We start from the raw sequence: 27,350 nt of genomic DNA, 5'->3' as shown, positions 1-27,350 counted from the left end.
ATGATGTCAGGCATAGCTGCTCTCGTGCTGTGTGGATATCTTATAACAACAATGATTGGATTCCTTACTGTGGGTATGAAATTTTTATCACGGTTTCAGAAAGTTCTTTGTTTCCGACAGTATGGTCTCTTAAAATGCCATTTATTACAACCTTTTTCTCAATGACAATGCAATAAATGCAATAGTTTGCCTACTTAATTGAACTTCATGTTTTCTTCATATCATTTTTTTTTTTTTTTGCATAGATATATTTCGTATGTGCTGGAATTTCACTTAAATCCAACCGTCCGCTATCTATTTGTGCAAGTGAATTTATCATACAGAGAATGCACATGTGTACCTGTGTGTGTGTGTGAGAGAGAGAGAGAGAGAGAGAGAGAGAGAGAGAGAGAGAGAGAGAGAGAGAGAGAGAGAGAGATTACTCAAAATGTTCACCGATAATTTGATAACATAATTCATAATTTCATCTCAAACTATTGCTATCCGTTGTGTGTTAACTTTTGAACATTTTCAGCTTCTTCTCTGAAATCACTGAACCAGTTTCAACCAAATTTTGCATACAGCGTCTATGGGTGAAGGGGAACAAAAATTTTGAATTTCATGGTCCCCGCCCCCCTGGGGCCTGAGGGTTGGGGCTAAAACCACTAAAATTAATGAAATCTTTTAAAATCTTCTTTTTTACTCCTGGACATCAAGCAGTCAAACTGTTGGTATGAATGTAATGAGCATTGAGTCCTCTACTCAAATTGTGAAATTCACGGCCCCAGAGTCAGGGGTTCTAGTGCCAGGGCGGGGCTTTATAGATCATATAGTGAAAATGTATTTATTCTTTGAAAATCTTCTTCTCCGCTCCTGGGTATTAAATAAACTAACTAAGTACATAGTTATGATGAGCAAGAGTGCCTCTTTCAAACTTGTGAATTTTATGGCCCCAGGGTCAGGGTTTCTAGTGATAGGGCGGGGCTTTATTGATTATATAGTGAAAATGCATTATTTCTTTGAAAATCTTCTTCTCTGCTCCTGGATATTAAATAAACTAACTAAGTACATAGTTATGATGAGCAAGAGTGCCTCTTTCAAACTTGTGAATTTCATGGCCCCTGTGTCAGGGGTTTTGCCATTTGGTGTAAGGGAGGGGGACTCTTTTGATTATATTGTGAAAACAAATTAATTCTTTGAAAATCTTTTCCTTTGCTCCAAGGTATATTATGCCAATGATCTAAATATATATAATTATGATGGAAAGAACGTGCATCTAGCAAAATGGTTAATTTCATACCCCCTGGGTCAGGGGTATAGTGGGGGTGTACATAGTTTGAAAATAAATGAAATCTGCTCTTTGGTATTAAATAACCATTTATGATGAAATAAAATTTATGATAAAATTTCGAAAATTTTAAAATAAGTGGGGTGGGGTCACTGGGGTGCATAACTGGTTATAAAGTGGAAGTGCATTTTCTTTATTACTCTGATCTACCTCTGGTTATTATATAAGTAACTAGAGTAAGCATGCAATGTGTATAACTATGATAAGCAATGGCGCATCTTTCAAAATTGTGAGTTTCATGGCCTCTGGTTTAAAACACGAACCAAATTCAATTGTTCGAAAGTTGTTGCATGATACTCAGGTGACCTATAAGGCCCGTGGGCCTCTTGTTTTTTTTTTTTTAAAGGATTTCCTAAAATGGCAATCATATAAATGTCAATCTTGCAGATAAAAATGAATTTGAAGTTTCTCAAATACAAGTCAAACTCCAAAGTCTTGGTCCAAACTGCAAAGGTCAAAATTGTCAGTATCTAAAGGGTTTTTTTTTCACAAGGAATACACCTGTGAAATATGAAGGCCGTTGTACTAACTGTTCAGAAGTTATGGCCAAGGTTAAAGTTTCCTAAGGTCAAAAGGTCAAATATTTAAATACCCAATAACGCCCTTCATACAATGACTTTTCGGACATAGCCCCCCCCCCCCTTAATTGAGATGTTTTGTTGTGTAGAGAATACATATATGAAATATGAAAGCCCCAGCACCAACTATTCAAAAGTTATGTCCAAGGTGAAAAAAGAATGGTGATTTGTTTTAATTTGTAAAAGTGAGTCAAACTCCAAGGTCACGAGGTCAAATTTGGTGGTACCCCAAAAAGGTCTTGTCGCAAGGAATACACTTGTGAAATTTGACAACTAAATCTTCGATTATGGGGGCTTAAAAATAATTACCAAATATTACTTATCTATAGAAATGATATTTGGAGCCGGAACCTTTTAACTTGGGCTTAAATTCAGTTGCCACCTGCTAACTAAGTGGTAAGTTTCTGTTTTACGTTAAACTTGTCGTCTGCACTAGGCCTAGGCCAAAGTCAAATCATAGATCTTCCTTAAGGTATGAATTTTGTATAACATATTGCTTTCTTTCTTTTTTAACTAACTCAGCGATTTTGCCCTTGATTTGCGACGATGATATATAAAAGGAAGTAGATTGGCTAAGTTCCAAATCCACTGAACTAACCCCCCCCCCTTTTTTTTCAGTTTCTGACTGGTCATAATCGTTTCATATGCAAATTAGTATTCATTTCATTGAAGCAGGTGCATAGACTGAGATTTGAAGTTAATATTTTTTGTTATTTTATTGAAACTTCAAATTTTGGATGGGTATGATTGACACATCCTTGCACTTTCACAAATTTTAATTTTATTCTTAACACTTAGGAAAAGTGGCAATCTTAATTGTTGTGTATTAATGAAAAATATTAAAACTATAATCCAGAAAAATTATTATATTCAGAGTAGAAATGTTCGAAAGCAAAACCCCTTCACGAATCATTAGTATCGTTTATGTTCTTATTCGTTTCACTCAAACGAACATAAAACATATATGAAATAAACACAAACTCGTGAAATAGGATATGAAGCGCTCTGAAAGTGCAGTTTAATTATTTCACACAATACATATAATATCTCTTTGTCCTCATCAATGTCAGAATTCTACAAAATAGAAAATAAATATTTTCAACAAGGTATAACTCTAGTTTAACATTCAAAACTAAGCAATGGGCGGGTGGGTGGGACTAATAAGACTGCACGAAATAGAGCCTTCGAATGGCTTTCCCTATACAGAATTTCTTTCACGGTCAGTAATAGCCCGTGCTATGAATATTTATGTCACCTGACTAGGTGACCATTCTAACAGCCAATAGATGACAAGAATAAACAAACACAAACACGTGTTTGCGTAACATTAATAAATACGTTTATGTTCTTATTCGTTTCACTCAAACGAACATAAAACATTTATGAAATAAACACAAACTCGTGAAATAGGATATGAAGCGCTCTGAAAGTGCAGTTTAATTATTTCGAAGATAAAGAAGATTAGAACTGAAACGAATACCCTAAATGCCCAAATTCTTAGTAACTGAAAGTTTTTCAATCTGGTTTTCTTTAACATAACCATCTTTAGAATTTTCCGACCTCCACCGCCCATGCTTTTTAAACAGTCTGTCGCTAACACCTGCGGCGGCTGCGGAGGTAGCGCCACCTGATCTCAGACTATGGACACCAAATTTACACTTGTCTAAACCAATCTTTTCAAGTGAATCCAATATGATTTCTCTTGCTCTTGTATAAGAAATTGGACGATTATCCGATCTCAGTTTATAAGTTTGGGATTTTTTACAAAATGACAGAGATCTAAACAAGAACAGAGGAGAATGCATGTCAGCGTTTGACAATTTTAAAAACTTTTCCAACATATTTACAGGACAGGTATCACAAAATGTTCTAGCAATACAAACTTTATGACCAGTTTTATAAACATCTGTTTTACTTTTAACAATGTTAATTTCTACACAATTAGTCTGTATACAGATATCTGAGTAACGAATGTTAACTATTTCTGAAAATCTCAAAAATCCTGCAAAACCTAATAAGCACATACACAATGTTCTTAAATTGTATAAATTTCCATCCTCTCCAAATGTAGAAACCAGAGTTTTCAAATGTTCAGGCGTTATAGGCTCTTTTTTAATCACTGGTTTTGATGTCTCTCTAACTGCCCCTTCCTTAACATTTTTTACCAAAGCTGAGTCACAAGGATCTATATAACCTGCTAGGCTATGTGCCCAACTGATGGCATGTATAGCTGAATGTATTGTGCCAGACGATTTACATTGTTTTGCTAAATGTATAATATATAGTGCAACGTTGTTTTCCGAAGCAGGAAGTGATTGAATCCCAGGGTTAAAGCTGCTACGTCACTTACAAAAGGTATTAAAAGCGTACCTGTACTGTTTTGCTGTATTTTCGGCCTTAGATGTTACACAATATCTGGGTAGTTCAGAAGCAAGTTCCGCTAGACGATGATCCTGTAATCCACAATTAATTCCCGTCCATCTGCCCACTTTAAATATATCTGAAAAATGTGTTTATTAAAGCAAAAAATTAGCATCTTCTAACTTTAACATATTATATGGTGTATCAGGACCTTCATCATCTGCAATACACCCTCTCTGATGTACCAGGACCACTTGTCATCTGCAATACATCATCTATACCTTTGCCCAGCTCGGCAAAAATCTTGTTTAAAGTGTACCAGGGCCTAAACCATCTGCAATACACCATCATAAACTACAAATTTGTAGCGTCTAAACGTACCACAAGTATTCCAGAGCCAAAATATATAGAACCAAATAGACAGTTCTTGTTCTGACCTTGACTGATTATCTCACTTGTATCTTTAAACAGTAACACATCTTTCACATACGCCTTATAAGACAGTTCTAAATCGAATAACATTGGCCAAAAAACAGCTGAGGGCCAGTTAGGTACAATCAAAATACCATATGCTTTGCAATCTAATAAATGTTTTATAGTAGAAACTATCAAATGAATGGGAGGAACTAGCCAGTTGTTTTCGCCCACCCAATTCTGTGTAAAACAATCTACAGCCTCTGACTCAGGATTCCAAATTTTGAGTTGTATCTAACAAGTTTACGATTGTTAAAGTTTGCGAATCTATCTACAGAGAAAGGACCAAACATAGAACTAATAAATTCAAAAAATTCATTAGTAACTTCCCAATCATCGTGATCAATAATTTTACTGAAAAAATCTGCCTTTTCATTTTCTGATCTCGGAACCCATTGAACATCGAGGGAAATTTTGTTTTCGGCACACATTTTGAAAATATTATATGCTAAAACTTGTAAGTGATGCTTCATGCTACCAGAGTGTACTATTTTCGCACAACTTTGATTATCTGTAAACCACTTTACTGTCATATTTTGTAGTTCTTTCTTAAAAGAAGCCAGCGCCAATTCTATGGCCTTCAACTCTCTCCATGTAGAACTCATAGTTTTCTCATGTTCTTTCCACATCAAATGGAACACCTTAGAATTAACTTCAACAGTATATGCACTAGATGCTGAATTACTTGCATCTGAATAAATGATTACGTTTTTTCTTTTAACAGAATGTAAAAATCTTGTACTGTCACAACGCATACATTCTACCCAAAATTTTAGTTCTTCAAACACTTGATCTTTATGCTTGAAAAATAGCTTAGAATCCCATGATTCTTTCAAAGCAATTTCCATAGAAGAAAACCTTGTCATAATATTGCAAATGTTACCCATTACTGGAGTCATAGAAATGATCTTCCCCACTACTCTTGCAAGTTCCCTCGCTGTTACATCGGGAAAATGAGTGATAGTTTTCTGTAGACAACAGATAGCATCATCGATTCGTCTGTCCGGAACTGAAATAGAGAATAGATTTGAATTCCATGTTAAACCTAACCATTCAATGACTTGTGTTGGTATAAAATGTGATTTCTCAACATTAACCACCAGACCAACTTCTGACAACGTTTTCTGAATAAATTGAGAATCTAAAAGACATTGGTCCTCAGTAGAAGCGAACGCCAAACCATCATCTAAATATAATACAATCATAATGCCATTTTTTCTCAAGTATTTCACGATGGGTCTTAAGCATTTAGTAAAAATGAATGGAGCTGACGATAGACCAAAAGGGAGAACCGTATAGCAGTAATACTTGTTTTCCCACTGGAATCCTAAATAAGTTTGATAATTCTCAGCTATATCTATGTGATGATATCCTGATTTCAGATCAAATTTAATACAGTAAAAACCCTTTTCAAAATAATCTAATGCCGTCTTCCAGTCTTCAAATTTTATTTTATCATACTTGACATATTTATTTAGCCTACTTAGATCAAGGATCAATCTCTTTTTATTTTTGTTTTCGGCGACACTCAGTGGACTACACACAAATGGCTGAAAAGGAACTTCTAAAATACGTTTGTTTTCCATCAAATCTGAAATTTCTGAAGTAACAAATTCAAAATTGTTAATAGCAGACTTGTTATTTTGAAAACACATAGAAGGAGGATTTGAAACGAAAGGAATTTCATATCCAGATTCAATAACTTTCAAAATAAAAGGATTTGTGCCAATTTCTCTCCATTTACTAACATTTCTTTTCAAATTGTACTTTATCAATGACATTTGTTTTGAATTATTTTTCTGAAGGCATTTCACCTGGCCAGCAAGAGTAGAATAGCTTGTATAACCTGTATACTTATCATTGACTTTGTGACTTGTTTTTGGGGCAGTTGGTTTTCCAGTGTCCAGTGGAAAAACAGTTGAAGCATACGTCGCTGGGCTGTGGTTGACGCCTTGTGAGTTTGCCACGAAAGGGCTGCTGCTGATATGTATATGGCTGAGATGTAGCAGTAGAGGAAGAACCAGAAGTAAGCTGGGCTGCCGAGCCTGCCGCTGCTGACGCTGTAGAAGCTCTGTAGGAGCCATACGGGTGGAAACGCTTGTTCTGAGCTTGCCTTTGCTGCCTAAGGGCTCGGTTTTCAGCGCTTCCAATTTTCTTCTCATCGTCAGAGTTCTCTGGACTGATACTCGTTTACTGTCATCCACCCTGCAGGAGATGAATCCGCAATACGACTGTATTTCTGGCGCGTTTTCATTTTTTTCCCGCAATTCGCCTATTATTGACACTGATTCACTGTCTTTATTTTCAAAAGCTCTTATCTCTAGTTTTTTCTAGACCCTCAAGAATTTAAGCATTAAAATCGTACTGAGCGCGATTCCCTTCAGATTTAATCTTAAGAGTAGAGTTTTCTTTAAGTTTCTTAGCAATAGACTCCGACTGTTCTGCTTTAAGCTGACCTGAAAGGTTTTGAAACTGTGACTGCAAAACTCCTGTAACAAGCTTCACCACGTCCGAAATATCCAACGGAGGATTACTACCAGTAGTTTCCTTTGTAACTTTCTTATTATCATTAGTCTCTAGCAAAATTTCGTCTCCAGAATCGCCCATGACAGAATATGATGAATGACGAAAACGTGTAGACTGCACGAAATAGAGCCTTCGAATGGCTTTCCCTATACAGAATTTCTTTCACGGTCAGTAATAGCCCGTGCTATGAATATTTATGTCACCTGACTAGGTGACCATTCTAACAGCCAATAGATGACAAGAATAAACAAACACAAACACGTGTTTGCGTAACATTAATAAATACGTCAATCCGCGCTTAGTGTTGTGTACAGAGTTTAGCAAATTGAACACACTCGTGAAACGTATGTGCAATTTTTGCAATTGTTAAAAAGCCTGCTTACCACAACTGCATGGACTGACAATATACTGTGTTTATGTTTTGCTTTCGAGCATTTTTACTATGAGTTAAGAATTATTAGAATTTGTGAAAGTGCAAAGATGTGTCGATCAATCCAACCCATCCAAAAAATTGATGTTTCAATCTAACTTTTAGATGGAATCATCGTCTCAAGCCACTGTCCGGAGTCCGCATATATAGCTCTCTTCTAATGGAATGCTTCTTTACTAAAGAATGGGATGGGGCCCCGTGGGGATCCGGGTTAGAATAGGTCCTCAGTACCCCCTTGCTTGTCGTAAAAGGCGACTAAATGGGGCGGTCCTTCGGATGAGACCGCATAAACCGAGGCCCCGTGTCACAAAAGGTGTGGCACGATAAAGATCCCTTCCTGCTCAAAGGCCGTAAGTGCCGAGCATAGGCCTAAATTTGCAGCCCTTCACCGGCAATGGTGACGTCTCCATATAAGTGAAATATTCTGGAGAGGGACGTTAAACAGTATACAATCAATCATCTAATGGAATGGGAAAGATCGTATATTTTGGCCGTGGTTTGCGACGATGAGGTGGAATAAGATTTTTAATTAATCTTGTGAAATCGTGTGAAGTGCTAAATTGCAATGTACAAATCGTGATATTATACAGAAAATTTGAGAAAATATTAACTTCAAATCTGTTCTATGCATCTTTAAATTAATACCAGAACACAGACAACCTCCCAGCAGGCACACAACATTGAATAAACTTTGAATCAACGTTGTTTCTCTATGTTGATTCAACATTGCTTTTATGTTAGATTTTGAAAATTTGTATCAACGTTGAAGTCTTAACATTGAATCAACATTGAGAATCAACGATGATTATATGTTGAAAAACAATTGATTCAACATTTATTCAATTATTTGTTTTGGATGTCATATAGTAATAATATACTTACTTAAAGCTGACATGAATTCTTAAAAACGCAACATTTTCATCTATGTACGACTTGATTCATACAAACTATAGCCGTATTCCGCCATGTTTCTTTCAGATACCTTGTCTCATTGTAACGATGTATACCCCAATGCGCTCGTTACACTTGAATGATTTTTTGGATTGGGTATCGACTTGTGCACATCTCCGATGGTAAAGCATATGAGAACACATGAGGTGATCAAGACATTTCAAAAACAAAATAAACAACATAATAATCATATTTTTGAATGATTATTGATTTGAATCAAAAGAAAAAAATGCAAGTTTGGATGAGAAATTTAGATGCAAGCCTACGTATTTTTACAGTGCGCCAATTTATGCAGAATAAACTTGAAATAAAAAGCAGTAAAATTTGCAAACACATTTTGAAATTATATCATTTGAATGGAACAAAACAACCAACGCCTTTGATTTGCAGATCCTTATGCAGTTGATGCATATCGAGAAAACGCCACGAACGCTGTAAACGTACCCATACCTGGTAATAAGGTTACTGCATCGGTTCGAAGATGTGCACAAGTCAAGTGATATACACCCTGAATTCCATTTATTGAAATATGCATCACAAAAAAGAAATAAACTCCATAAAAGCTCAATAGTAAACACACTGTCATTACTCCGTACACACTAGCACGTCCATACACTTAGTCCGTGCTGATCAGATTTTGGTCAGGGAAAATATCAAAAGTGGAAAGATAAGTTATTTGGTATTTGCGCGGCTGAAAGGGGGGGGGGGGTATTATAACTGATGTTCATAAGCTCTAATTGTGAATTGTTTATCTACATGTAGTTCTAATATACATTTTATACAAAGTCATGTATATAGTCTGCAGTTGGTTTGCGTCGCAAAATTCATTTGTCAATTATAACTGATTATTAATGTTGTTACTAATCTCAAATCTAAACCAAGTAATTTGATGTACGGCAATAATTTACTTCAAATCTTACAAGCTAATTCAGAGAATTCGTGTCCCCCGCTTAGGGAAAAAGTCGGCTCCCCCTGACTGAATTTGTAGAATTATTAAATGTATACATGTATACTGAAGGAAATAAAATACATGTATGTCAATATTCATACAAAGATTTGATTGCTTATTCTTTATTATGTGTATAGAAGATTTTTTTATATGGAATATTTATCACACTGTAATGATGATTTTATAACCTCATAAATTTTTCATTTCACATGCTGAATACTATCATTTAGTAAAAAAAAAAGTATTTAAAAAAAAAAAAAAAATGAAAGGTTCGACCAAGATTCGATCCCGGGACCTCTCAAATTAAAGCGAGAGACATAACCACTAGACCACGGAGTCGCTTTAGTATATACAGAACTGAAGTTACATACATGTATATATTCATGTTTTCATGTTCGGTTTTCTCAAAATTTTACAAATCCATGGTGTTTGATTTATTTAGCCTTTATTAAACAGTTCTAATAGATGTAATAAGAACATAAAGTCCGCCGAGAACCTGTTTTATACGCAATAACTCTCCTCATGCCCCTGCGCTAAAAATAGCGCCATGTAATACTATAAATACTAATAAAACAAACGGGGCGGGGCACTTTGAGAGGGGCGAGAGACGTCCTAGGGAGTTTTGGTATAAAATTACATTGCATAAGCTCAAAATCTTCTTGAAATATCGCCTGGAAATGATAGTATTACATACAGACAGAATGTATAAATTTACGACCTTGAACTTTGACCTTTTGACCTCAAAATCAATAGGGGTCTTCATTAGGCCACAGGGAGTTGTTATATAAAATTTCATTGTAATAGCTCAAATGGTTCTCGAGATATCGTGTGGAAACGGAAGTGTTTTAACAGAGAGAATTTGCTTATTTATGACCTTGACCATTGACCATTTGACCTCAAAATCAATAGGGGTCTTCTTTAGTCCATAGGGAGTTGCTATGCTAAATTTCATTGCAAAAGCTCAAAGGGTTCTCGAGATATCGTGTGGAAACGAAAGCGTTACAGACAGACAGAAAGACGGACGGACGGACGGACGGACGGACAGACGGACGGACGGACAAACCCAAATTAATATCCCCCACTTTTCAAGCGGGGGACAAAAAGCAATTAACCAGAATACAAATTTCTATGTGTACATCTATACATTCTTTAACACATACACACACGGAGAAAGGCCATCCCCTGTTCAGATTGACATTTAGGTATTTGATTTTTTGGGACGGGGGGGGGGGGGATACAAAAATAATTGACATTACCGTTATTTTTAAAATTCTTGGAAGACAGACATTTCTGCCGAATTCAGTTTTGAGATTTTTTTTAAAATGTGTCACTTCGACCACAAAGTATGTGCATTTGAGGAATATAACTGTTTTATAATTATGTTGTTACAGGAAGTATTTCGAGATTTCAGTATCCCTGCCTGATAGTCTAGGTAAAAGGTATTTTTGTCCCCCGCTTGAAAAGTGGGGGATATTAATTTGGGTTTGTCCGTCCGTCCGTCCGTCCGTCTTTCTGTCTGTCTGTAACGCTTTCGTTTCCACACGATATCTCGAGAACCCTTTGAGCTTTTGCAATGAAATTTAGCATAGCAACTCCCTATGGACTAAAGAAGACCCCTATTGATTTTGAGGTCAAAAGGTCAAAGGTCAAGGTCATAAATAAGCAAATTCTCTCTGTTAAAACACTTTCGTTTCCACACGATATCTCTAGAACCATTTGAGCTATTGCAATGAAATTTTACATAACAACTCCCTGTGGCCTAAAGAAGACCCCTATTGATTTTGAGGTCAAAAGGTCAAAGTTCAAGGTCGTAAATTTATACATTCTGTCTGTGTGTAACACTATCATTTCCGGGCGATATTTCAAGAAGATTTTGAGCTTATGCAATGTAATTTTATAACAAAACTCCCTAGGACGTCTTTCGCCACTCTCAAAGTGCCCCGTCCCGTTTGTTTTATTAGTATTTATAGTATTACATGTCGCTATTTTTAGCGCAGGGGCATGAGGAGAGTTATTGCGTATAAAACAGGTTCTCGGCGGACTTTATGTTCTTATTACATCTATTAGAACTGTTTAATAAAGGCTAAATAAATCAAACACCATGGATTGTGTAAAATTTTGAGAATACCGAACATGAAAACATGAATATACACATGTATGTGACTTCAGTTCTGCATATACTTCACTCCGAGTACAGCGACTCCGTGGTCTAGTGGTTATGTTTCTCGCTTGAAATGTGAGAGGTCCCGGGATCGAATCTCGGATGAACCGTTCTTTTTTTTTTTTAAATACTTTTTTTTTTTTACTAAATGATAGTATTCAGCATGTGAAATGAAAAATTTATGAGGTTATAAAATCATCATTACAGTGTGATAAATATTCCATATGAAAAAATCTTCTATACACATAATAAAGAATAAGCAATCAAATCTTTATATGCATATTGACATACATGTATTTTATTTCCTTCAGTATACATGTATACATTTAATAATTCTACAAATTCAGTCAGGGGGAGCCGACTTTTTCCCTAAGTTGGGGACACGAATTCTCTGAATTAGCTTGTTTTTTATATACTAGTATATATAAATAATTTCTGTAGGTGAATTTGGGAGATAATTTTAAAAGCTAGGGTAGGGATACTTGACATTGGTTGAATACGGATAATTATTATTTATTCTTTTGTATATTGAACTCTCTCTCTCTCTCTCTCTTTTTCTGTCTGTAACCACCCGTTGGGGCAATGATAGGTATAAAATCCTACACACTTTGTGCTGTACCATTTATTATGCCTTAGGACAGATCAAGGATTTTTTTTTCAGGCGGGATGTCGAAACTTCATAAATTGAATAATGATTTTACTTTGGACAGGAAATTAACCCAAACGCCCAAATTGAAAGAGAAACTAGACGTACATGTATTATGAGCCAGGGTGTTGCTAAAACGCGGAACGGAAAACGGAACGGAAAGCGGAACGGAACGGAAAACGGAATATATTATTTTGGATTAAATCACTTAAAATACACAGATTTTATCATAAACGATATATCTTGTACACATTCAACCCCCACTATTAAATACAAGTTGATTTTGTCATGCTCAGTCTCTTACAAAAGTCGCTAACATAGCAGTCACATAGAATCGAATTTAAAAGAGAGAGAGAGAGGGGGGGGGGGTAAACGAACTTGAAAAGTATTTGACAAGCAAAAAATACAAAAAGAAGACAATTGTTTGATTCGGGAGGGGAGATAAAACACAAAAAGAAAACAATTGTTTGATTCGGGAGGGGGGATAACTTCCAACTCCCAACATCTTTCAGTACTATTTTTTTACACTAACTTACTACATTTATCATATTCACAAAAAAGGTGAGAATGTGAACTTGAACGAACATTTCCGTAGTAAAAAGGTTATGAACGGGGGGGGGGGGCAAATATTTGATATCTAAATGAACCATGGAAAGAGAAAAAAAAATGTTTAAAAAATTATTAATAGGGCAAACTTTTACGGCAAGCTCGAATCAACGTCTCTATACACTGGTTGTTAAAATTTTATTCAAAAATAGAGTACTTTTGTGGATAGACAAAGTTGTGGTAGATATAATGCAGACTGCAGAATCTTTGTATTCATTGAAATTAAATTTTGTTTGTATGCGGCACATCCTTTGCCCAAACACGAAAATCCTATTTCGTGTGTGTGGGGGGGGGGGGGGGGGATTTCTTTCAATAGCATTTTTTCCACGGAGGGTGTGTATGACTCACGAATATATAATAGTTTACAATTAATTTTTATTAGAAATGACTTTTACAACAATAATATTGCTCTTTTATCTGATTTATATTGAATCTATGTTATTTGTTTGACAAAAGATTTTCCGTTTTCCGTTCCGTTCCGTTTTCCGTTCCGCGTTTTAGCAACACCCTTATGAGCCATGAGCTCACTAAATGATACCCCCTGCCTCCCATATAGTTATAATGGCAAAGTCCATATTTCGCTAAACCCATACGTGTCGGATCAAAAAGTAAAATAGGAGGTGCATAATGGTAATATGTAATAAACTTAAGATTCTTTGAAAGTTTCATTAAATTTCTCTAAGTGGTATAAGAGGATTTGCGGATAAGAGATGGGTACCGCAAAGCGTAACAGACAGACGGACGGACATAACGATTACTATATAACCTTTCAGGCGGGGGATATAATAAACGTGAAATATACAATTACAGGAATGGGAACATTGGGAACTTTCTCGAATACCTTCTCAAACGTATGTGTCGAACTTGGACAACAGACAAGATAATTTTTAAAAAGCTAGTTTTAGGTAGAATGTGGAATTCTCACGAGGAGCTTAAACTCTCTTCCTATATGCTTTTTCTAATAATCATCAATTATTTATGTCTAGAAATTTAATTCACATTCAATTCTATTTTCATTATCATTGTACCAAAGATTATACCCCACGCGTGAGGTATAATGGTTTTGACCCGTCAGTCAGTCTTTTTTTTTTGGTCAGCGCAACTTCTCATAAACCACTGTACAGAGTTTTGTCGAACTTTGCAGATATTTATAGGAGACAATGTGTGTGTAGATTTGCACATCACCTGGAAATTCCGAATTCTTTATTTTTCGGGAATTTCCGCACTTTTACATTTAGATTTTGGCCATATCTTGAATATAGAGGTGAGCAGTTTGTCAGCGCAACTCCACATAAACCGCTGCACACAATTTCGTCAAACTTTGCAGATATTTAGGACACAGTATGTATAGATGTGCATATTACAAGGAAATTACGATTCCTTTTTTTTCTGGGAATTTCAGCACTTCGACTTGTGGGGGAGCGTGGGGTATGTGAACGTGCTCGCTTTTTCTTTCACAGTGCATAAAATTATAGATAACTTTAAATCAAATTATATTAGGTCTAATAAAGCCAATACACAGTATTTATTTAATAATAATTTATCATAAAGAAATCCAATCTGTTTCAGACGTTTTTCTTACATTATTTTTATGAGAGTGTTATGCATGTTTTATTACATCCCCCCCTCATATCACGATAAAATATCTTCAAAAGGTGAATGATTCGTAATAATGCCTGCTTTTTTTAAATGAAACTAATGAAGTTAAACCATGTACTTAATCGTAAATTTTATTTACAACATGTACAGACAAGAGTAATGTTTATTTTTGAAAAAATTACTTGCATTTTTTTTTTCAATCAACCCCACTGAGCTTTCAACCTTTGATATTTTCCCTGACCAAATAAAATGATCGGCATGGGCCACGTGTGTCCAAGCATCTTTTACTGTTGAGTTAGCAATGGATTACATGACTTCTGAGATGCATTTTTCAATAAAAGTAAAATAGGATAATTCTTTCGACATGTGCACATCCCTGATACGATAGCAGTAGTCAGGTAAATGTTTTTATCACTGCGTTTGACGCGTTTTCTCGACCTGCATGCGTGTTTGGTGTAGATGTATGTATTCCGTGTTAGTTTATTTTCTATATTGCTGCAAATGCATTCAAAAATAATTTAATTCTCGGTATAGTTCTATTTTTTGTTGAATGTTTACTTTTCAAACATGTATTTGGTCAGTTTATGGACTTCTAAAAACTCTGTTATCGGAGATGTGTACATGTCGACAGTCAAGCTAGAAAATCACTCAAGTGAAGCAATCGTACAAGGCTATATATAGCAGGTACAGGTGACCAAAAATTTTCAATTAAATATGGCGGAATCGAAGAAATATGGCGGACAAAGGCGTACAGGAATGTAGTAAGTCGTACAAAGATGAAAAATAATGGCTTTTTAAGAGTTCATGTCAGCTTTAGAACATAACCTACTTATTCAGCCAATCAAATGCTTCCATTTCTCGCGAAGAATTGATTCTTCATGGTGAAGAATTCTTCTATTTCTGAAAAATTCAACGTTATCTGATTGGTTCACTTGACAGTTATATGGGTGTGTCTTCATTGGTCTTTGTTCAGCACACAAAAAGAAACTATTCAAAACCCACGTGCTGTTTACAATGATATTTAAACTTTCTAGGCCTTGCTACACTTTTTTTCCCACTGTAATCTTTTGTCGCCTTTTTGAATATTATTTTTTTCACATTTTGGTACATTCAGAAAATACAACCATCGTCATGTATATCAGAGACGAACCTTGTCTTTGAAGACAGATTTAATCACAATTTTTATCTAATTTTTATTTGATATTAGACAGCGATACACTCCTGCTGACTAGGGCCTTGTCATCTTAACACAATCATTTTTTTTAAATATAGATATTTCGATTCTTGTTACATGGGTATTCATTAGTTCAGTAACTTAAATATTTTCACCATACCATTTCCCCCAGAAAATCAAGCTATTTCATTTAATCCCGTGCTAACCTGAATGGGTTGGGAGTCAATTCTAAAACCGCGTGTGTTCGATATTGGTTGCGTGCTCGATATGTACAACGATCGGTCAAGTTGAGCCTTATATATGACACAGTCGTGGGAGGAGTTTATATTTTAATCCATTCATTTGATTGGCTGAGGTTCTGTTCTAAGTCAGTAAGGTCATATGAAGAGAAATCTTCGTCACGAAGAATGGGCTCCGCTTCGCTCCGCCCATTCTTCATGACGAAGATATGAAGAGAAATCTTCGTCACGAAGAATGGGCTCCGCTTCGCTCCGCCCATTCTTCATGACGAAGATTTCTCTTCATATGATCTTACTATTACTTAAAATTTCAACCTTTTCATTGCACGGTTCCTAAGATGCCTTCGTAATTGTTGAAGGGATAGCGACTCTCTGATAAGACAGATAACTTTCAAAGTACTAAATAGTAATACTACTCACAGTTTTCTTACTCAGTTTTCTGAGACCTCTGAGTAGTCACTTTGATGAGATCAAACATAGGATGGAAACATTACTTTCTATTTCTTTTGCAAATTTCTTTGTAATTGTTTTATTATATTTAACAATAAAACATTTAAATCCAACATCAAATGCCTTATGAATTGAATAAGTTGTATCTTTTTAAATACTATTTTAAAAATGGTTTAATATTTCAAGTACTTAATACAGTATTTTAATTAGAATGACTTTTTTTTCACATGAAGAAATATTTAGAAGAAAGATAACTCCTCATCACAGATATATATTTTTTTTTCCTTACAACCACATACAACATTGTGATTTTCCGACTTAGGAAACATCGCTCCATGATGTTTTCTAACATGATTTAAATAGATATAATAGTAAGTATTATTTTCATCTGCACCTCATATATCATATTTAATGTTGTGGTAATAAATCGTTGCTCTTTCTATTCTCCGTGTTCAATTTCCTTATTTCATGATCTGCACATAAAAATCATTTCTGAAAAAATAAGCAGCGCTTTATACTTCAGACCATTTTCCATGTGGTTCTAATGTTATTGTTGTTTATGAAAATCAATATTACAAATTTAAAACTTTCTAAGGTGAAATTTATATGTATTGTAAACAGTAAGTTGCTATCAGCAAAGATCCGACGTTGAATCAATGTTGGCAATTCAACTCAATTTGAATTCAATGTTGATTCAACGTTAAATTTTCAACGTTGAAAAGTCAGCGTTGAATCAATATTGTATCTAGATTTATCAACGTCTAAACCCAACTTCAACTAATATTCAACGTTTAAACAACGTTGTGTGCCTGCTGGGCTGTTCCACTCGAGCTCCACTCTTGAAATAACTTTATTCTATAAATAATAATTCGATTCTAAATATTGTAATGGACTGGGGTATAGGGGTTACCTGAACTCAAATCACCATTTGATTCGAGGTCACCTGCGCATGGACCTAATAAGAAAAAAAAAACGAGCCCACAAGTAGGGACCCTAGTGAGTACTGTTAAGGTAGGAATCTTCCCTGATTTCTGACTAGATGAAACATTCATAGTATATTTGCTTATATGTCTTATATATTGAGGTGTAAGTAATTTAAAAGACCATATTTTTCTTTCCTCATCACAATTGTACCACTCATTGAAATGGTAAACTGCGTTTCAAAACCAGCAGGCCAGGGACTATATTTTTGGCGGAATGGTGGCGTATGAAAATATCTTCTTTTCTGCCTCTCAAGATTATTATAGAACAATGAATTTAGTTATAATTTTTACACAATCGAAGACTTGGAGAAATTTTCAAAGGTAAATTAAATTAATAATGAGGGACTAAACTTTCAAAATATATCAAATAAAAATGATTTTTCAAACAAACTAGAACTTTGTTAGCTTTTAAACGCTTCCTATCAAACAAAGTGCAGATTTGAGCCAAAATCCATAAAAAGTATTTTTTTCTCTCTTAGTAAACGATCAAAACTTTTTGTTTTTGTAACATTTTGTACACTTATAAGACTACTATATTATATGTGAAAATAAGAAAAAGTTAATAATAGGAAACATATGAAAATAACTAATATATCCTTAAAAAAATAAGAAAAACAGAGAAAATTCGGATTAGCCAATATCCAGTTAAGTTAAATTATTTATGTAAATTTGGTAATATGGTGCTATAGACACGATATAGTAATATGTTTTTATGCAAAAAGAATAATCTTTAAACTTTTGAAATAGAAGTAGGTATCACATGATTGGCAACAGTATTTTTTTATTCTTAATGTCAACAGGTCAAGGAAAAAGATAATTACCTTGACCTGACCTTGCCTCTAATATAAAACGGTCAAATTTAATTTCACTGATACTATCACTTACTGATATTGTCTTCTTGATTCTGTGAAAATTTCATTAATTTAAAAGTTTAAATATTAGAAATATATGAGAAGAATCCTAGCTACCTTAATGTTGATGTTTACATCTGTCATCTGTATGTAGGTATGTTCCAAATGTATAAGACTTCTGAGCTACAATAAAATGGTGAGTTTGGCCCATTGGATGTCCATCCTGGTGATTTATAAGACAGCTTTGTGTATTGAGCAACCATACAGACTTGTTGTGAATACCATGTGTTTGGAGATGAATAATCAAGATCGTCTGTCGTGTGGAAGCAATGGAGATTATCACTGCCTCCTTGATGAGCATTACTCTGATGAGTATGAAGTATGCAGGGGATGGAAGTGGATTCCAACAGGTGAGAGAATATTCTTGAGTGTCAATCAGTGAAAAGGTCTTAATTAAATTATTGAACAGCTGTTAAATGTCAGTAAGAGTAACTGTCTCCTGATCAGTTGACAGTGATACGGGTACTCACACAAACATGTATAATTTATTTTCAAACACTCTCTTTTTATACCTTAGTGTGTACTACAGTACACGATCAATATAAAGCTGCACTGTAGCAACCTCTAATGATATATCAACGCTTAATGTCATAAATTATTGCATTAATGATTGACCTTTTCAACCGCTAATGCAAAATCGCCACTCATTAGAGGTTGCTACATAGAATAGAATTTAGGACATTTCACTTTAAACACACACACAGACACATAAAATTAATATAATAAAATTCATGGATACTGGGATGGTTGCTAAAAGTACAGATACAATGTTTTGCGAAGGAATACTCCAATGTCTTTTAAAAATACATTTTTTTTAATTTGAAAATTGTAGGCAAATGCGCATATTTTAATACATATGGAAGAGGAAATGTAGATGAGAGAGATTGTAATTTCGCACCAGGATTGACATGTCCATCAGGACAGTACAAGTCAACAGATAGTACTCATTGTAAGTTCAGCATATATTATATTATGATGTATAAAAATATGTATTGTCGTTTTCAGCTCATCTGATTGAACGAGACTGAGTTCTGTCTGTGGTTGCCCGTCCACATACATTTTGTAGAAATTTCCATTTCGATCCTTTTTCCAAAACTACAGTTCAGACGTCATGCAGACTCGTCTCCAAGTATTCCTAGAAAAGAAGAACCAACTTTGAAAACAATTAGGGTCTCAGTAGGGGATGACCATTTGATTGCGAGGGGAAGGGGGCGGATGCTGGCAGATTTTGGAAATAATACGTTGTCTGTCGTTGAAAATGTTGAAAATCTGTCCTCGACTGGCAAAAAATGAATAATTTTTCCCTGACTAGTGCTATTAACTTTGGGCTTTGACGTTTTCCTTTTTAGCTCACCCGCGCTGAAGGCTCAAGTGAGCTTTTCTGATAAAAATTTTTCCGTTGTACTTTCACAATTTCATCTTCTCCAGAAACACTGCAAAAATTTCAACCAAACTTGGTACAGGGTATTCTTAGGTAACAGGGACACAAGTTTGTTCAAATGAAGAGTCCTCCTCCAAAGGGAGATAATTACGAAATAGCGAAAAATTAATGGCATCATTAAAAATTCTTCTTCTCAAGAACCAAAGGGACAGAAACGATGAAATTCATGTAGAATCATAGTCAGGCAGTGTAAATTTAAATTTGTGCAAACCATGACCCCCGTGGTGAGTTGGGCCACAATTGATGATCAAAATTTACAATGAAATATATATATAGGGAAAATCTTTAAAAAATCTTCTTCTAGAGAACAGCAAGGTAATGATTGGTCATTTTATGTAAAAGCATCCTCAGGTGGTGTAGATTCAAGTTTGTTCAAATCATTGCCTCCCAGGGGTAGAGTGGAACCACAAAGGACTATCAAAGTTGCACATAGGAATATATAGGAACATATAGGATGGACCACATCGCTCACCTGAGTAACTTTGACTATACTGTTCTTTACCAGATTCCCCCTTTTGTAATACCTATTGTGATTTTAAAAGATTTTTCCAATATATTTCATGATATCAAGAACTTTGACCCTTTGACCTTGACCATGGAGTTTGACCCACTTTTACTAAAAAATTCCAATTTTTAGCTCTACAAAAAAGAGCTTATGCGATAGTAATGCGTCCGGCGTCCGTCCGTCTGTCCGTCTGTCTGTCCGTCTGTCTGTAAACAATTTTTTAAAATGCTACTCCTCCTACAGTTTTGGTCTAATTTCAATATAACTTGGCACACAAGTAGACTACACTAAGATATATAATTCTGTGTATCAGTTTTTGATTTCGATGAACGGTGTTGCCGTGGTTACTAAAAATAGAAATTTCTGTGAAATTCTTTCAAAACGCTACTCCTCCTACAGTTTTGGTCTGATTTCAGTATAACTTGGCACACAAGTAGACTACACTAAGATACATAATTCTGTGTATCGGTTTTTGATTTTGATGAACGGTGTTGCCGTGGTTACTAAAAATAGAAATTTCTGTGAAATTCTTTCAAAATGCTACTCCTCCTACAGTTTTGGTTTGATTTCATTATAACTTGGCACACAAGTAGACTACACTAAGATACATAATTCTGTGTATTGGTTTTTCATTTCGATGAACGGTGTTGCCGTGGTTACTAAAAATAGAAATTTCTGTGAAATTCTTTCAAAATGCTACTCCTCCTACAGTTTTGGTCTGATTTCAGTATTACTTGGCAAACAAGTAGAATACACTAAGATACATAATTCTGTATATCGGTTTTTGATTTTGATGAACGGTGTTGCCGTGGTTACTAAAAATAGAAATTTCTGTGAAATTCTTTCAAAATGCTACTCCTCCTACAGTTTTGGTTTGATTCCATTATAACTTGGCACACAAGTAGAATACACTAAGATACATAATTCTGTGTATCGGTTTTTGATTTCGATGAACGGTGTTGCCGTGGTTACTAAAAATAGAAATATCTGTAAAATTGTTTCAAAATGCTACTCCTCCTACAGTTTTGGTCTGATTTCAGTATAACTTGGCACATAAGTAGAATACACTAAGATACATAATTCTGTGTATCGAATTTTAATTTTGATGAACGGTGTTGCCGTGGTTACTAAAAATAGAAATGTCTGTAAAATTGTTTCAAAATGCTACTCCTCCTACAGTTTTGGTCTGGTTTCAGTATAACTTGGCACACAAGTAGACTACACTAAGAACATAAAGAGACTTTATCAACGATCATTATTCTATTTAGTTTCAAATCCCAGCTGCTTAAGTACTTTTCTCTTCCTTTGCTATAAGTTCAAACCAGTAGAGCTTCAGTCTCGACAGAGACTTCTGGTTTTTACCTTGGCCCTAATTTTTAAACGATAGATACTAGGAATTTCGTAATTCAGGTATCAATTCTTTTTGGCAAGACCTTTCATTTGAAATGACCTTTGACCTTTTTACCTTGACCTTGGAGATTTTTGTACTTACGAAAAAACTTTTACCTTGGCCATAACTTTTGAACAGTAAGGGCCAGGGCTTTCATACTTCAAATGTGTAGTCCTTTTGAGAAGACCTTTCACTGGATATCAACAACTTTCACCCTTTGACCTTGACCTTGGAGTTTGACCTACTTTTTACAAACTTAAACCTTAGCCATAACTTTTGAAAACTAAGGGTTAGAGCTTTCATGTTTCACATATGTAATCCTGGTGACAAGACCTTTCATGGGATATCAAGAACCTTGATCTTTTGACCTTGGCCTCGGAGTTTGACCTAATTTTTACAAACTTTAACCTTGGTCATAACTTTTGAACGGTATAAGGACCAGCGCTTTCATACTTCCCATATATAATCTTTGAGACAAAGGCATTTCTTTAGAAACCAACAATCTTGACCCTTTGACCTTGATCCCGTAGTATGTCCTACCTTTAAAATGTTAACCTTGGTCATAACCCTTGAACAGGTGGTGCTAGGGTTTTATATTTCACACTTGCATTTCTTGTGAAAAGGTCTTACTTTAGGTATAAACATATTTGATCTGCATTTGAGAAAGGTTAACCTTCGCTATGTTGCCATACGGGGGCATCAGTGTTTCACAAACACATCTTGTTTGTCTGTAGAAGTAATAATTATTTAAAGCGCTTGCCAGCTCATCCTTTATTTATTCAATTTATTTTTAAATTTTAGATAGTGCTTGTTACGTAAAGAAAGAAACCACAACACAATTAAATACAAAGTATGATTTTTTAAAAAGCATAACAGGATCAGTTCATGATAATGTGTTTGAGTTTTACTTTTAATCTATTAATTTACCATAACAGAATTACTTACAATGCATGTGATTTAAAAATATATATATATTGACCATGTAAGATTGTTGAAATTTATTGAGTTACCCTAACACAATTACTCAATTTGTTTTCAGATGCATTTGTTAGTTACTTCAGACTGTAACTCCCCAGACAAAATAGTTTCTCAAGCTTAATTTTTCTCGAGAGGTACAATTCTTTAATGCACTTTCACATGCATGGCATCATTTTCAGAAACTACGGGAAGTGACAAACTCAGAATCAGTTAAAAGCAAATATATGCATGTATAATCCCAGAATATGGTGCATTTTCATATTTTGAGTTGTTCTATTTTTTTGTTTCTTAATTTAGAAAATTAAACTTGATGGACAGAAAAGAATAGCATATGAAAGTATAAAAGTAATTGAATTGAAAAACCACAAGAGAAAGGGCTCTGCATACATGTATCACTATGATTACATTGCTGTGATTAACTGATTATATCCATAAAAGTAATATATAATTACAAGAAAATAAACATTTTGACGGAGGAACGGCCAAAATAAAATAAAATTTATTTATAGACTACACATTATTAACTACCCATTATTAAATATCTTTCTTGCTTAAAAAACGTATTATTTTTAGTTCTACTGGTCAGAGACCAGGATAATCCAGAGAGTAATCTATGTAAAGGGAATCCAGAGAGTAAGTAAAGGAAATCCAGAGAGTATGTAAAGGGAATCTTGGGAGTATGTAAAGGGAATCCTGGGAGTATGTAAAGGAAATCCAGAGATTGTGTAAAGGGAATCCAATAGGTGTGTAAAGGAAATCCAGAGAGTATGTAAAGGGAATCCTGAGAGTAAGTAAAGGGAATCCAAAAAGTGTGTAAAGGAAATCCAGAGAGTATGTAAAGGAAATCCAGAGAGTATGTAAAGGGAATCCTGGGAGTATGTAAAGGAAATCCTGGGAGTATGTAAAGGGAATCCTGGGAGTATGTAAAGGAAATCCAGAGATTGTGTAAAGGGAATCCAAAAGGTGTGTAAAGGAAATCCAGAGAGTATGTAAAGGGAATCCTGGGAGTATGTAAAGGAAATCCAGAGATTGTGTAAAGGGAATCCAAAAGGTGTGTAAAGGAAATCCAGAGAGTATGTAAAGGGAATCCTGAGAGTAAGTAAAGGGAATCCAAAAGGTGTGTAAAGGAAATCCAGAGAGTATGTAAAGGAAATCCAGAGAGTATGTAAAGGAAATCCAGAGAGAATGTAAAAGGAATCCTGAGAGTAAGTAAAGGGAATCCAGAGGGTACAAGGGGTGATCAAAAAGTTTGCGAACTATATATCTACAAATAAGGCATCAGTTTTTTATTCCGATGAACGGTGTACAAATGTAATCATGGTTACTAAAAATAGAAATTTCTGTGAAAATCCTTTAAAATGCTACTCCTCCTACAGTTTTGGTCTGATTCCAATATAACTTGGCACACAAGTACATGAAACTAAGATACATAATATGGTGCATCGGTTTTTGATTTCAATGAACGGTGTTGCCGTGGTTACTAAAAATAGAAATTTCTGTTAAATTCCTGTTAAACACTACTCCTTCTACAATTTTGGTCTGATTTCAATACAACTTGGCACATAAGTAGACTACACTAAGATACATAGTATAGTATATTGGTTTTTGATTCGGATGAATGGTGTTGCCGTGGTTACTAAAATAGAAATTTCTGTGAAATTCCTTTAAAATGCTACTCTTTCAACAGTTTTTGTCTGATTTCAGTATTACTGGGCACACAAGTAGACTACACTAAGATACAGAATATTGTTCATCCGTTTTTGATTTCGATGAACGGTGTTGCCATGCTTTCTAAAAATAGAAATTTCTGTAAAATTCCTTTAAAACGCTACTCCTCCTACAGTCAGTTTTGGTCTGATTTCAATATAGCTTGGCACACAAGTACACTTCCCTAAGATACATAATATGGTGCATCTGTTTTTGATTTCAATGAATGGTGTTGCCGTGGTTATTAAAAATAGAAATTTCTGTGAAATACATGTACTTTCAAAATGCTACTCCAGATACAGTTTTAGTTTGATTATAATATAATTTGGCACACAAGTAGACTACACTGAGATACATAATTGTATTTATCGTTTTTTGATAAAAGATGTTGCCATGGTGACTAAAATTGAAAATTTCTGTGAAATTTTGTTAAAAACTACTCCTACAGTTGTAGTCTTTTTGCAATATTGCCACAAAAAGAGACTTAATCAAGGGTCATTATTCTATTTTTTGTATGTGTAAAGTTTTATGTCCCAAAAAATTTTAGGTGTTAAAAAAATATGTTTTTTTACACACACAATTTTTTTAAGCGATTCAAATGCCTGTAGTACAAACCAGTGGAGGTACAGTCTTTACAGGGATTTCTGGTTGGATTAATCTTTTTTTTTTTTTTTTTAGAAATATATCCCTTGATAAAGTTTGAGCTAATTAGAGAACTTGGAATACAATAAACCAAATGTAAACGACATCCATATCTAAAATGTGTACATTTTATCATGTTTATGAATATGTAATTTATCAAAATAACTAAAAATATTTCAGCATAAAAGGAGATGGTACTTCTGGTGGGGCAAGAGTCTGTTTAGCAAATAACCAGCAAAGGTTGGTGTCAAAATTTTATTTCAATTTTCAAAAGAGTACTGATTAAAAATTAACTTGTGCATTTATTATTAACATTATTAATTTGGGGCAAAAAGTGATTTAAATTAAAGGCTGAAGACGGTTTGCATTTAGGCATGTTCTTTTGTTAAATTTCAGGGAGATGCTCCTTCTGATGTTTTCATATATTTTCTTGCAACATTTTATTAACTGGTGATTCACAGAGAAATAAGAGCTACTGAAAGATGATGGGAAAAACAGTATTTCATTGCAGCATTTTTTTTAGTAATTCATTAAAGTTTGCAGCTACTTATATACTGAAAGGATAAAGAAACGCATATTAAACTTTTGAGTTAAATTAAAACATTTATTTCAAATATGTTTTCCAGCATTGTTATCATACATTTTAATTCATCTTTAATCAACAAGTTACCAAATTTTTGTGTGATTTTGACTGATAATTCCCGAGATATTGATATCAATATGTCGACACCCCCCAAAAATAAAACTAAAAAATCTCATAATCTCCCCTTTGCATCAAGAACAAACTTGATTTTCCTGTGCATTGAGTTCACCAGAGCATTTTTCTTTTTCATAGCATTATTATCCAACCCTTCCGACGGTAGTCTTAATGGCTGAGATTAGCTGTATTATTCCAAAGCCAACAAATCCCCCTGCCCAATCGAATCCCACGAATTTTTGATTTAGGATAGAATGTACAGAACCCAGCAGGTTTGGTACACGTGAATGTTTGTAAAAAAATCTCGACAATCACTAGCTACATTTTCCAGTGTAAACATGCTTAAAAAAATCACGCAAACGATGCGTACCTGCGCGTTTGAGAGTAAAACCGACGTAAAGTGGCCAAGCTCGCGGCCCAAATTAGAGTAGAGATTTTCTGTCAACTTAGGGTGAAATAAAATAAGTATGATTGTCTGCTGTATAAATATCAGTTTCAGTGATAATGCCTTGACAATAACCTAGGTGGCATGATGAAAAGCCCTATCTTGATATGACGTTGTTACGCGCCGTCACCGTCATGGTTGGTTAGAAACCTTTTAAGTGAACTCTTTGACAACCAAAAAAACTTTTATTTGGTTGAAAAGTTGAAAAGAATCTGTACAGCAGCATGTTTTTGCCTTTCTATTCACGTATGCAATATTGACTACAATATTACTAAACCCACAGTAGCTTCCGTCAGCCATACCATGATTGCAAGAAATTTATACTGACTGCAAATATGCAAAAACGATGTCTATAACTCTAATGCATTGTATGGCATACAAAATTTTATCACAAATTGAAAATAATCATCATCAACATACATGTTTTTGACTTTTCACCATTTCCCCGTGACACCATAGATTTCATGGTTGAGTAGTTTTGACCAGCAATTTTAGTGCAAAGTAACCAAAATACACATCTGACCAATTTTCATAATTTTCGGACACATAGTCAAAAAATTTCCCCATATTATGTTCTTATGCGTTTCTTTTTCCTTTCAGTATATGTTATGTCCGTGCTATCTGTATTAATGTAAATGTATCTACAAATTGAGTGCATACTATAAATACATAAAAGAAATTTGCACTGTTTTAATTTTTTTAGACTGAAAATGGTTAAGGCCTACAGCAACAGATTCAGACTCCAAGTTTAAGACATGATAAAACTGAACTTTTCAGATTTTATTTCATCAATTGCTATATCAATACATTGTGTGTTTTTCTATACTTAAACTGTTTCAATTTGTTACATTGCATTTTGTTTTCACTGTAAAAATCCTGAATATTACCTTTTTCTTTATAAATATAATAGCAACGATTTTGGAAATTTGTGTTGGTTTTTGGAGAAAGACCATCAACATTTTAATTGTAATATGTACATTATTTTAGATAAATATGTACAACATATACTAGGAAATTACCTAAGCATTTAGATTTCAAATTCAGACAAGTATGTACCCTGAAGGTATCAGGAATTGAATATGTAAACAGAATTTCTTGTTTATAGGTAGAACTGTAGAACAGGACATATCCTGTAGTAATTAATAAAAAACAGTTGTTTAATAAAATTCCAGTCCATTTT

The 27,350-nt window shown here is 34.5% G+C and overlaps 1 protein-coding gene across 4 annotated transcripts; it reads left to right on the top strand.

The window, feature by feature from the left end:
• Positions 1-27,350, top strand: LOC134267816 (uncharacterized). Of its 4 annotated transcripts, XR_009992234.1 has the most exons (7): positions 2,318-2,377; positions 18,460-18,715; positions 19,198-19,314; positions 22,503-22,551; positions 25,209-25,268; positions 25,425-25,550; positions 26,874-27,350. XR_009992234.1 is itself a non-coding variant. In XM_062750038.1 (6 exons), the coding sequence occupies exons 2-6, from the start codon at positions 18,499-18,501 to the stop codon at positions 25,480-25,482; spliced, it is 501 nt and encodes a 166-aa protein (XP_062606022.1). In that variant the 5' UTR covers positions 1-73; positions 18,460-18,498; the 3' UTR covers positions 25,483-26,424. The 4 variants fall into 4 exon arrangements, 3 of the variants coding, with proteins under 3 accessions (XP_062606022.1, XP_062606032.1, XP_062606014.1); XM_062750038.1 differs by lacking the exons at positions 2,318-2,377; positions 26,874-27,350 and adding an exon at positions 1-73 and having other exon boundaries at positions 25,425-26,424; XM_062750048.1 differs by lacking the exon at positions 25,425-25,550.

This window comes from Saccostrea cucullata, unplaced genomic scaffold (assembly GCF_032062105.1).
Source record: "Saccostrea cucullata isolate Sc308-1 unplaced genomic scaffold, CSIRO_AGI_Scuc_v1 ctg725, whole genome shotgun sequence".
Lineage (NCBI taxonomy): Eukaryota > Metazoa > Mollusca > Bivalvia > Ostreida > Ostreidae > Saccostrea > Saccostrea cuccullata.
Note: the sequence above shows the minus strand (reverse complement) of the source record. Positions and strands in the feature narration are given on the sequence as shown.

Bases quoted from the DNA above. Each gene is read 5' to 3' on its own strand.
- LOC134267816 (XM_062750038.1), top strand. From the start codon at position 18,499: ATGGTGAGTTTGGCCCATTGGATGTCCATCCTGGTGATTTATAAGACA. The intron at 18,716-19,197 runs GTGAGAGAATAT...TGAAAATTGTAG, and splicing joins ATGGAAGTGGATTCCAACAG to GCAAATGCGCATATTTTAAT. The intron at 19,315-22,502 runs GTAAGTTCAGCA...TTTAAATTTTAG, and splicing joins GTCAACAGATAGTACTCATT to ATAGTGCTTGTTACGTAAAG.